The sequence below is a fragment of the Achroia grisella genome, unplaced genomic scaffold (genome assembly GCF_030625045.1).
Source record: "Achroia grisella isolate CSIRO2021 unplaced genomic scaffold, CSIRO_AGI_Agris_v1 utg1062, whole genome shotgun sequence".
Classification (NCBI taxonomy): Eukaryota; Metazoa; Arthropoda; class Insecta; order Lepidoptera; family Pyralidae; genus Achroia; species Achroia grisella.
This window is the reverse complement of record NW_026712566.1, coordinates 2,802,768-2,816,304: the sequence shown is the minus strand read 5'-3', so window position 1 is coordinate 2,816,304 and position 13,537 is coordinate 2,802,768. Positions and strand designations below refer to the sequence as shown.

Below are 13,537 nucleotides of genomic sequence, written 5' to 3'. Positions count from 1 at the left end.
CTATACTTAAAATGTTTCAATAAACAATTTTAATTTTAATATTAATTTTATTGCCATCTATCGGATCAATATTGTATTACATCAGTTTTACATATTTCAGGTAGTGCTTAAACTTAGTGCCATCTATTGGTCACTAGCAGTATTATATCGCCACCTATTAACAAATAGCTACTATTCAATTTTCATATTAAAAATATAAAAGATTTCCACTATTTTACGTTTACAACCACGTTTCTAATTGAAGTCCATTAACATATAATTTAGCAGTGTGAATTTGTGAAAACAATATAATTGGGTAATTCCTATAAAACAATTGTAGATAAACATAGTTTTCGATAGTGGCCACTGCGATAGTGGCGCCATTATTTTCCATATATTCAGGGTGTGTTTTCACGAATACTTCATTCTACCGCAATTCATCCTAGGGTGAACATCCTATCCTAATCGGTTCAGTGCCAGTGACATTGAGGTGAAAGCCGAACATTTCCTCGTCTGTGCCTAAATTCGTATACAAAAGTCAACATTTAAATAATAATAAATAAGAGAATTATTCAAAAATAATAATACTGAAAAATTGTGAAAGCTAATATTGAAAGATCGCGATTTACAAATATCGATCGGCGAAACTATTTTCCGCGAACTGAGCTTCGTATTCGTTTCGGTGCGGCCCGTACTTCACCAAACACGTTAAAACTCAAGAGTCACCGTCGCCGTCATCGAGATGGCGTTCATGATGCCGGTAGTGAAGAACGACTGGGACATATACAACTCGCGGCGGAGCACCGAGTCCGGGGAGAAGGCGGGCCCCGGCGGGCGCGTGCGGAAGGTGTCCGAGTCGCGGTCGGAGGGCCCCGCGGGCGGCGTGGGGCCCCGCGCGGCGCTGAGCCCGCACCGCAGCGCGCCCGCCATGCGCTCGCTGTCGTACTGCCGCGCGCCGCCGTCGCGGGGCTCGCTGCGCGCCGACGGGCCCCACAGTCCCCGGGGCCCGGCTAGCCGCCCGCGGGACTCCCGGGACGCGGACAAGTTCCACACCAGGTTGGTGGAGAAGTTGAAGCGAGCGCTGGGGCGTTCGGAGTCGCGGCGCGAGGAGCGCAGCTCGTGAGCGTCCGCTGACGGGTGCTTGTGTGCAGGACCGCGGAGTCCCCCGAGCGCTCGCGCTGCGCCGCCTGCATGCCGTACCTGTGACGCGGGCCGAGCGCGCCGCCACACCCTCTGTGATATGAGCCCCTCGGACCGGAGCTGAGTGCTGAGTGCTGAGTACAGTGAGTGCTGAGTGCTGACCGACCGGCGGGACCTAACGAGTGTATCCATTCTATGCTCATATTAATGTTGCATGCAATTCATCAGGTTGTCAGTATTAGGTTGTCGTATGGTTTCGAGACTGCGTTTAGTTTAAGATGGACCTCGGGGCTGGAATGAGTCGCTAAGAGTGTTGACACTCAAAATTCTGACCGTTATAAATTATAGCGCCCCGACGGTCGCCGTTAGTGTAATCTGCGGCAGTTTATGAATCGTATCTGTGATTTGTTATTTGTAAGTGATGTTATTTATTTTAGAATGTGGTCATACATTAATTTGAACTTGTGAACAACTTTTGATAACGATCGATAATAACCACGTGAAATTGTATAATTATTGGAATATTAGAAATTGCTATTTATAATTTTATTTTATGATAACTGTCGATATTAAGACATAAATGTAGTTAAACAATATAATTTGACTATCATGTTATATTATCAAAATTGTCTTTTGACTAAAGGACCAGCTTTATCAGTAGTATGTATTATACTCGATATACTTATTATATATATATATATATATATATATATAAATAGTGTCAGTAAAACTGAACCAAATTTGTCTAAGTCTTGTGGTCGAGGAATGAAAGAATACTGTGTAGAGCTTATATTATTATGAGATTTGGATACGCGCAGTACTTGTAAAATATAAGTTATATTTTGAAAGTTCCTTAAATAATTTATAACCGAACTGCCATATCAGATATTTTAATGTTATTGATATTGGTATTGATTACAATACAATCGAACTGTTTCATTACAATTCGTATTGTTTATAAAATTTCGTAAACATGTCATAATGGGCCAACCATAAATTACATTGCATTAATTTCATGATTTTTTTACCTCCCCCCCCCCGTTCTTACTAAACCTTCCCTCACTTGTCTAACATCAAATATTACACACCTTTATGAAATACTACCAACCATTTCAGAGATTAGCTGGAACAAACAGACAGACAGTCAGACAGTTTATATTCATATGCATATAGTAAAAAGAAGTATTTCAATATTACAAACAAATACTCCAATTTTATTTAAATGTATAGATGAATATCTAAGTTTTTGTTAATAGTTCAAATTTCGACTTTATACGTACTAAATTAGGTTTGAAAATGTCATGTCACGAAATTCAGAACCCTTCCTACTTCTTGTCACACTGTGTCATACGCTGTGACGTAATTTATAGTTGGCCCGCAACATAGCATATTGCATGTTAGATGCAGCGTTTGATCTGAAAGTTTTTTATTATGTACCTAATGGATAAATATATTGCTTTTTGAAAGTATTCCATCTTTTATTTAATATACCATTTCTTCTCTTCACTTATATCTTCATATTTAACTATTACGTAATAAATTTAACAGTTTCATAATAATTAGTAAATAATTATGAGAATAACAATAATATCTCAGGACAACAACAGCGCCATCTAGTCCCAAGCTAAGCAGAGCTTGTTAAGTGTTATTAGTAAAGGACTGATAAAAATATTTTTTTTATCAAGGCATGAATACAAATGTTTGCACCCTACGAGGAATTTGAACCCGCGACCATTGGTAGTAAAGCGGTGAGCTAAACCGTTAGACCATCGGGGTCGTCAAATATCTATGTAGGTGCCTAATTTAAATTAATTAATTAATGCATTTATACTGCACCGTGCAAATGTTGACTAAGTAAGTGCAATTATTAACTATTGGGGGTTACCACTTTGAAACTGGGGTAAAGAAACACGCTTAAAACAAAAGAAATTATTTCTAAAGTTGTATGTCCACTGTTAAAAAAAGAATTTACTAGTATATAACATGGCCCAAACCTTAGAAATATCAGTGTTTCTTTGTGATATTACATTGTCCAGGTACAAGATTGAAACTCTCCAATTGTCCCAATATTTTCCGATTATTGTGAATTTATTGTCCAGGTTCGAGACTGAAACTCACGAATTGTCCCAATTTTTTCCGATTATTGTGAGATTTATATTCTCTAAGTCAGAGGAGACTACCGTATTGTCCCATTTTTTTGAGACTTATATTCTCCGGGTCCGAGACTGAAACTCCCGAATTGTCCCAATTTTTTCCGATTATTATGAGATTTATATTCTCTAAGTCAGAGACTGAGACTACCGTATTGTCCCATTTTTTTGAGACTTATATTCTCCGGGTCCGAGACTGAAACTCCCGAATTGTCCCAATTTTTTCCGATTATTATGAGATTTATATTCTCTAAGTCAGAGACTGAGACTACCGTATTGTCCCATTTTTTTGAGACTTATATTCTCCGGGTCCGAAACTGAACTCCCGAATTGTTGAAATTTTTCCGGTTATTGTGAAATTTATATTGTCCAGTTTCGATACTGAAACTCCCGAATTGTCCCAATATTTTCCAATTATTATAAGATTTATATTCTCCGGGTCAAAGACTGAGACTCTCGAATTGTCCCAAATTTTTCCGATTATTTTGAGACATATTCTCCGGATTCGAGACTGAAGCTCCCGGATTGTTCCAGATCACAGCGGACAATCCCATTCTACCCCATTTTTTATGATAATATGACGCGAATTTCTATATTTTTAAGTATTCATTAGTCCGTATTACAAGGTCAAACAATTAAATAGGAAATTGTGTACGTATTACTGCCGTCCATGACACAGAGAGCAGCCGCCGGCTTTGTTTCGGTACATAAAAAATTGTCTATTTACATTCAACAAGTCTCTATAAATAACAGGCTTGCGTAAAATAAATATTTCTAACTTTATGAACATTTTTACCTAGTTGTTGGTTCTCGGTTTTGAACGAACGTATTTATGTATGCTTAGTTGTAGCTTTTGGAAAACTTCGTCAAGTCTTCTCGTCGTCGCTTCCACAAAGATCTCACTCAGATCCACTGAATATTCAAAACATCACAAGAATCGTACGAGCCGTTTCAGAGGAGTTTTGTTACAAATATTGTGATACGAGAATAATATACATTAGTATTATAAATAGTTACAAATTATGTGTAAAACACTTTTTATTATAGTAACGTCTTGCCACGAGATGTCGTCGGTACCTACTGGAGCCAAGCCAAGTGACCTTTCTTCCCGTAACTATTCTGCTAATATAGGCGAACAACCGAGTCTAGTAATATGCTTAATGCATAAAGTGAAAATCTTAAGACAAAATTATTTTATCATAGAGATTAACATTTTATCAAGACCTTTCGGCTATTTCACTTACAAATGTCTTTTTTATTTACTTTATATATTTATTTATCTTGAATTACATCCATATTATGTTAGTAAATTATAACATATATAGATATTCTCTCAGTTCATATATTTTTTATGGAAGTTTTTGGTGGACGTATGTATGTTTAACCCTCATATGAACCATTCCAATGGCGATATAAAAAAGGACAGTCTTAGCCTAGTTTGGAACCCCTAAAGTGGCCTCAACTAAAGTCGTATCTCAGAAAGTGGGATTGTTAGTAATGTGGCTTAACAACCCCATAGTGTACTAGTACTAATATATATAGTTGTAGGTACTAGTTTATAGTATATAGTATACTAATGTACCATGTCAGTTTGACAACCTCTAGAAACCATTGTGATAAATTTCTGGTGAATTTTTACTGATTAAAAAGATGTATGTTTCTATTTATGAATCTCTATCGGCACTGACGACGGCAAACTGCCACAGTAGCGCTGATACACCACCACTTTAATTTTTTTTTTATTGATGATAATGGAATGGTGCACCCGCCTGCGCTAACGGGTTACGCTAGCGGGGCACCAGTGGAAGATGATAAGATGAGCATGAGGTCAGGTAAGTTAGCTCATCGTGACAAATTCACCAAGAATTTATCACGATGGTTTCCAGGGGGAACCGCGTGGAGGTCATAGGAGGAGAGTTGTCTAGTACACAATATAGGCTCTGCTTAGCTAAGCTTTAGATGGCGCTGTGTGAATTGTCCAGGGACATTATTATTATTAAAATAGTATCTCGCAAAACAATGACAATGTTATTATTACGTAATATGCACAACAATTGTTTGATTATAAATAGTGTTTTAAATCGTAATAAACGTTGGCACATGATTGTCCCCAATGAATTTGTTTGTGCGTTACTCGACGCGGCAATCGCTACTAGATTTGTGTGGTTACAATATTAGACTGCGAATGGGGGGAGGGAATTGTTAGTAAAGGGGATAGTGGCACATCTATCCAAGCTAGGCAGAGCTTCTATTATGGTAGTTGGTGTGCTTGTAGCCCACTACTTTTTTTTTATTATTATGTTTAAAGTAATATCTGTCGCTTCCGTTGTGGCGACATAATAATAATAATAATAAGAACCCCGGCCGACTGTACTTCTGCCGGGGTTATGTTGCCATCTCCTCTCCTTAAGAGGGGAGATGAGAATTTTTGGGAAAAAAAAAAAATAATAATGAACTTTATTGGCCAATAAAACACTTTTACACTTATTACACAATATGGCGAACCACACACTAGACATGCAAGTCTGTATCGTGTGGTTCAGAGGAGATCCTTTAGGCCTTTCTTATTATTGTCATCCTGTGTGTACAATAAGGCTTCTTTTTCTTATAATACTAGCTATTTAATGTATGCTACCTGTAATACCCTATATACTTCAATATTTACACTACTTATTTTTATTACTTATTGTTTTCAGAACTCTTGTTACATATTTTAAATTTGTCTATCATAAATATTGGGAAATTTTCTAATTTAAGTCCATATCGCATTTTTCTTTTGGGGGGCCCCAAACGAGATATTACGTTTAAGGCATTTTTAGTAATGTGAATCAGTCAGGTTGACCTTCCCCCTGGAAACCATCATGTCAAATTTCTGGTGAATTTGCCACGATGGGTGGTGGTGTGCTCCAAAGGTGCCTCGCCAGCGTACATCGTTAGCGCAGGCAATTGCACCATTCCATCATCATTCCTTAAAAAAAATCCACTTTGGAAAGTTCACAGTCTATCATGAGGAGATAAAAACCATTGCTCCTAAGAATATCCTTCAGTTCTTGTCCCTGACAGGTCTAGGTAGCGAATTTTAAAGAATAGCCAGCAGAATAGATCTGAGTCAGTCGCAGTGCTACAAGTCCAAGCACCTGACTCCCCAATAAAAAAGAATAAATAATACGTGTTGCATGAAACCTAAGTTAACTTATAATTTTTAGTTGTTTTCCAAAGGAATTTTTGAACGCACGTGTTTTTTAAAAAAATGATTGAAACATAGACAACGATAAACTAGATAGGTGTAAACATGGAATAGAATCCACAATTATGTTTATGTTGGCCCAGATCACTGACTTGTAACTGTGTGTTTATATTTCACGTTAATATTTGTTGATTATAAATTTTATGGAACTGTCAACAGTTCATCACTAGAAACTTGTCATCACCCGCTCAGTGGATACATTGGAAAACTTTAGGTATTTTCGATTTGTCACCCGGTAATAACAAATTATTTCGTGAGTATGATCACGTACGCAGTTTAGTCAATTTGTCCAAAGATAAAAAGTAAACAAACTTGTTAAGTGAAATACTATAAATCTTTTTTTTATGTAATTGTAGTGGCAGACTCTAGTGATGGATACACCGTTAACAAACTAAAATTCATCTGAGATAATGAACTTCCGAAAATTAATAGGATGGAAAAGTTACACTCCAACTTTCCAAAGGAGATATTTCGTTTATGCATGAGTGGGCTACAACCACATAGGATGTGTAGTGGCGTTTCCTCTTCAGTTGTGCAAAATCTACAGATTTTTGTTGTGCACAGGCTTAGGATTCTATTCTTAATTTTCTTCTTAAAAGGTTTACCATATGTTTGTTCAATTTGCAGTGTCTAGCGAAGGTCTTCGTCATGATACAAAAACGTATTAAGATTTTGCATGTATATCATACATAACGTGGTGCATTAAATAAATTTTCATATTTTCAGGAATTATTATTAATATTAATTCAGTAATCAATAATTCACATGGCCTTTAAAATGTTCCTTTGTCTATTTTCTTGTCGAAAAATAACTTGGAGACAAACACTACATTTAAAAAAACAAATGTAATTACTTATACAGTAAAGTATTGAACATGTTACATATTGTTGAATACAACACGTGGTTTCAAAGCAAGCATACACTTTAATTTACGAATATAAAAGTATCGAACATTAGGCAGCATGATCTGTGACCTTTGCCTCGAACAAACATAGAAAAAAATATTCAATGAAGTAATCCACATTTATCAAATTTTCAGTAGTGATACGTTAGTTTTATCTTGTATTTTGGCGCCAAGTTTCTTATCATTGGTCCATTCGCCGGCCGCATGATGCGTACAGCTAAATTTTTTTTTTTTAATATTTTTTTTATTATTACTCATTTTTTTTATGTGAATAGTTAGTGAAAGTGCCTGTTGTATAGGCGAAATATATGATTCTACATTGTGATTTTTAGATCTACATATATTTTGTTTAAAAGACATGTAATGTACTCGCTTGACGCAAAAAGTATATTATTATTATATATTCTTTACTGCACTTTTAAATACAGTTGTAAACTTAAACATATACAGAGTGAGCAAAGGTGGACTTATCTCTAAGAGAGATCTCTACCAGTCAACCCAACAATGTGGCATAGCTAGTAGTGAGTAGGTAACACCTGTGCAATTAACCCTATTATGTTGAAATGTCCAAAAGTTGAGAAAAATAAAACATTTTTATTACATTATTATTATTATTACTTTCAGTAAAATGTTTTTTATTTAATTAGAATGATGAAGGTCGACCTGATGATGTATCTGTTGATGATGTATCTGTTGATGATGAATATGATGATAGAGTGGGAACTGTCGTTACTTAATGAATTTATATTATTTTGTTTAATTCCACTACCATTGTGTGAGTCCAAAGTTCATCGACCAAACTGCCACTGCCGCCGAATAGTCGAGAATAGGCTTTTCATATTCGAGATCTATTCAATGCCTGATGATGGCACATTCAGAGGCGAAACACTTGTCGCAATATGAGTGTAGATTAATAATGGTTGCAAATGGTCGGGTTTCCGCACTGATAGTGTGTTCTCACACATGCTAATAATAACGGAATTAAACAATATAAATCAATAAAGTAATAAAATGTACTTCCGTTAAATAAGACCTAATTCCATGAAATATGTGTCAATTAAAATTCAATTTAAAAGATCTAAACGAACAGACAGTGGAAGCGATTTCATTTTATACTATGTAGAGATTTAAAAAGTCTTACTCTGTAATAGTGTACAGAGTAATTTATACTACACGAAGTCTTGATTATCACGCCACTAACATGTGTTTTTCATAGCAAACTATGACAACTGATTCTGATGATTGATGATGATAAAATACGATAAAATTACGCATAAACCAAATCACACAAATTTTTGATGATGAATATTTTATCTGTAATTAGTCATCGCGGGGAAATTAAATACAATAACATTATTATGCCCTGATTTCTAGAAATTCAGCTGAATGAAACCCGGTCACCTAGATATTAGTTATATATGATTGAATAGTAGATAATACATTTTCAAATTTATGAAATTAATATTACAAGTAAATATTAAAAATAAACATATATACATACAAAGTATATACAATATATATATATGTATATATCTAAACAAGTTTATAAGCGGTATTCTTATTTTATAATAATAAAAAAAATATCTCTCTCTCCTTTGATTTTCAGTCAGAGAGAGGAGCAGAGTAACAACTCTCGTACAAAATATAAAAAGACACACAATTTGGGTTTCTGACATCTTAAATCATGATCATTTTGATCTATTTTCTATTTCCCTATATATATTATTTAATGGATGTAGGTATATTATTATGTTTAATTCGGCTACAATTAGCGGAATTAAACAAAATAATATATATCCATTAAGTAGTAAAATGGACTTCTGTAAAATGGAACATAATTTGACAAAATATACTATATAATAATAATAATAATAATAATAGTATATTCACCTAAAATAGAACATTGTTATGTACTTGACTCAGGTCCGTACATACCAAGATTACCGGCGAAAGTCGAGAGAAAAAAAAAATAATAATCTCAGGACATTCACACAGCGCCATCTAGACCTAAGTTAAGCCAGCTAAAACTTGTTATGGGTACTAGATAACTGATACAAATATGTACATTGATTTTTTTTCCTAAATACATACATATTATACATAGAAAATACCCAGACCGATACAAACAATCATACTCATGAATACAAATGTTGGTGCCGTGCGAGGTGAAGGTGAATCGAACCCACGACCATCGGTCGTAAAGCAGTGGGTTAGACCGCTAGACCGTGGTCGTCAGTCTATATAATTTTTAATATGTAAAATCTCGATTTCCATTATTTTGTTCAATTCCGCTACAATTAGTATTAGCGGAATTAAACAAAATAATGGGTATACCATTGAGTAATGAAATGTTCTTTCGCAAAATAATCTCGTACAAACTTGTTCGGGAATAAGAATGATCTCGTACCGAAGCCTAAGTTTAAAAAAATAGAGGCATTTTTCTACTGTTAGCATTCCTGACCTGGTGTGTTAAGTAGGTATCTAGTATATTAGGTACTTCCTTATCTATTTAGACTAATATTATAAAGGGGTAAAGTTTGTGAGTTTGTTAGGCATATTCTCTGGATCTACTAAACGGATTTTAAAAATCCTTTATATGTTGGATAGCTCATTTATCAAGGAAGGCACTATTATCAGTATCATGTAGTACTTTAATATTATATTTTATTAGTATTATTTATAACATCACGCTACGACCAATAGGAGCGGAGTTGCAATGAAAAATATAGCAGATATATGAGGCAGACGAAGCTCTGCGTGTAAGGGTTTTTAAAAGTAAGTATATTTGTTATTATTAAACAAACAAAAAATATATGTACCTTCGTTTTTATATTAGTTCATATTAGATAACAACCATTATCTCTATTATACGATTAGGTTTAGCAAAAATTATTTTTTTACAAGAAAATAACAATCAAATATATTCACAAAAAATATAACGAACTTGCTTGTAGAATTAATTGTTCAAAACTGGAATATTTGTACATATTTGTGTACGAAGATACGTCGAAGAAGTCGAGTAAAAAATAACCGTTTATAAAATCGGTTGATAAACTAAACGTGATAACATTTCTCGCATTTATCTTAAGAATCCGGTTCGGACTTGAAAATAAAAACTTAGCTGAATGATTTGATATGACACGATAAAATTTACAGCGCATTATTAAGTATATCGTAAATTTTGTATTGTTTTGTTACTCATCATTGATAAATCGGTGATATACTGATAACATGTGATAACGTATCGCAAGCGGCGACCGCACTGAGCATGAGTGTATCCACGCAATCTAAATGCATTGATAAAAATAATTTAGGAAATTTCCGTAAAAATAACTAAAGTTACTACTAGTATGCACCAGTCTGTACTGTTAGTTTAGACTGGCCAGTGCAGGATGATAGGATGACCATAAAAAGAGGTTATTTAACTACTGACTAGGTAGGCTGTATGACCAATTCTCTTCGCCTGTCCAAATTGGACGAATTTTAAAATAACAACAACAATGAAAAAAGGTAAGTTAGACCATCGTAACGAATTCATTCAGTACATCAGTATACTGAATGTATGGCAGTAACTGTTTGTATGGCATTATAAATAATGCCATACAAAAAGAAGATAAGAATGTACTTAAAAAAATATAGTAAAAATCACAGGATCTTACCGCGTTTTATTTTTATTGAGTTCCCGATATTTCGGCAGTGCTGCCGCCATGATCACGGGTAAACTGAAGAGCAGCGGGTAGATGGTACATAAAATATTTTTTATGGGCAAACATATGCATCTACCTTCATATGTCTTCGTTTGTTGCTACTATTGGAACTCGCTTGATATTCATCTCGGCAAACTATACTCACAGTATCTTCAAACACATTTAATACACTGATCGCAGTTTTTGTTAATTACTGATTGGTTTAATTAAACTAAAAAAGATCTCGTGATTTTGACTAATTATACGTATAAATAATGACCGCATCAAATTTAAAACAGTAAAAAAAAAGTTGTACATCCTCTAAGGACCCTAGTACATAAATATATATATATGAGGTACATAACTATTTTTTAATACTTTAGCCTCAATTACTTACTTAAGGTGTTAATATAAATAGTAAAAGCATAAAACTTTGACGGCCTCGTCGATCTAGCAGTTTAGCGCAACAGTTTACTTCCGATGGACGCGGGTTCGATTTCTCGCACAGTGCAAACATTTTAATTCATGAATATGATTGTTTGTATCGGTCTGGGCTTTTTCTATGTATATTATGTATCTATTTACAAAAAAAATAATTAAGTATTTATTTCAGTTGTTTAGTACCCATAACACAAGCTCTGCTTACTACGAGACTAGATGGCGCTGTGTTAATTGTCCAGGGTTATTTATTTATTATTTATATTAAAGCATATATTTTCGTAAATGCAGTTGCATACAGTAGTCGTAATTTGATAAAGAAGGCCATGCTTCCAGTAGCGGTGCAGCGGTGGTCAGGTTTCCGCACTAAATATTTGTGGTCTCACACATGCTAATGGTACCGGAATACCTACAGTTCTTAAATACATTAATAATATGCCTACTTTTTACTTGTACCTATTGTTATCAAAATTAAATTATAAGTTCTTGAATTTACCACGACTATGTGACCCTCTCTTGGCGCCGAAGGTGGATCCGCCCTTGATTGCAGTTCACAAACCTTAACTTCGAGGGGGAAATAAGTTGACTTGACAGTAGGTAGATGTAGGTATACATCTGTATGTATAAGGCTTCAATTAGGCTTCTGTGGGAATAATCCAGTTATATACATCCCATTACGGGATCCTATTATATACAAAAATACGGTATAACAACATTTTTTAAATATATCTTTATAATAGAGAATATAACTTTGCTTCCTAATAATGTCATATTAAAAAAAATATAACTGTATTTTTAAAGCAATATTTGTCATAATTTTGCTTACAAATATGGAAGAAAAAAATATTTTGATAATGTAAATATTATCAAAAATATGTGTTAGTCTGTCCGTCTATCTGTTATTTCTCTCTGATAGAATAGAAAATCATTCATTCAAATAAATTTACATCGAAGCACTTTTGAATTGTCATCACAATTTTTATCTACCGCTCATTTGGGTAGCTGTCTCATCACAAGAAGAACGAGCAAGAAACTTGCGTGTGGCTCTTTTAAATAATTTTATTGTTACCCTAAATTTTTACATTGTCAATCTCTGAAACGGCTGGACCTATTTTGACCAGACCTTCACTCGCAAATAACCAAAGTTATTAGGGATAACTTAGGCTTTTATTTTAGACATTTTATTTAAAAAAACACTCGTACGAATGCGTGGCTAGCTAGTACATATAAAATGTGCGCTAGCGCATGCATAGCGTTGTGTAAGTCTTGCTTTTCAACAATTATGTCACCCGAGTAAATAATGTCATAATTATAGGAAAAAAACTAAGGTTTACGTAGGTACATACACAGATATCGATTTAGTAGCTGATTCAGATATACTACTTTATTTAATTTATCAGACCTACAATGAGAGTCACTGGCATTTTTATATTCGTTTATCCGTATTTAAAATATGAGAGTTCTTTTTATACAATTGTTTTTATATCACTTCTCTCACTGCGCTTTGCTATAATAAACGTCTATACATGCATCTCTATTATTTCCATTTATTGTTATTTAATTTACTTGCAAAAAATCTTTGTAAGAGAATGTAATGTTGACTTATCTGTGGCATGACATTAAAGAACTAATGACATAAAAGAAATAGTATAATTTTCTATTGTTTATAATAGTAAGAAGCAAGATTGTGGATTGCTATATTTAATAGTATTTTGCGAACATTTTTTTCCTGGGCAATTCACACAGTGCCATCAAGTCCCAAACTTTTTCTTGTATCCCTGTATTCTATTGAAAAAACCGTTTCAAAATCCGTTGCATAGTTTTAAAGATTTAAGCATACATAGGGACGGACAGACAGCGACAGCGACTTTGTTTTACACTATGTAATGATAATGATTAAGATGTTTAAAGATGACAAGGAACGTATAATTTTCAAATATAATATTGTCTTCATATGAATCAAAGAATTCTTATCAAGCAATTTGCCGTCGTC

At 34.3% G+C, this 13,537-nt stretch overlaps 1 protein-coding gene across 1 annotated transcript; it reads left to right on the top strand.

Annotated features, from left to right (window-relative positions):
- The first annotated feature begins 391 nt into the window (after positions 1-391).
- LOC131855276 (uncharacterized) lies at positions 392-1,246 on the top strand. The gene is made up of 2 exons (XM_059206527.1): positions 392-1,035; positions 1,131-1,246. Exons 1-2 carry the CDS (start codon positions 722-724, stop codon positions 1,183-1,185), a joined length of 369 nt encoding a protein of 122 aa, XP_059062510.1. The 5' UTR covers positions 392-721; the 3' UTR covers positions 1,186-1,246.
- Positions 1,247-13,537: the final 12,291 nt, after the last annotated feature.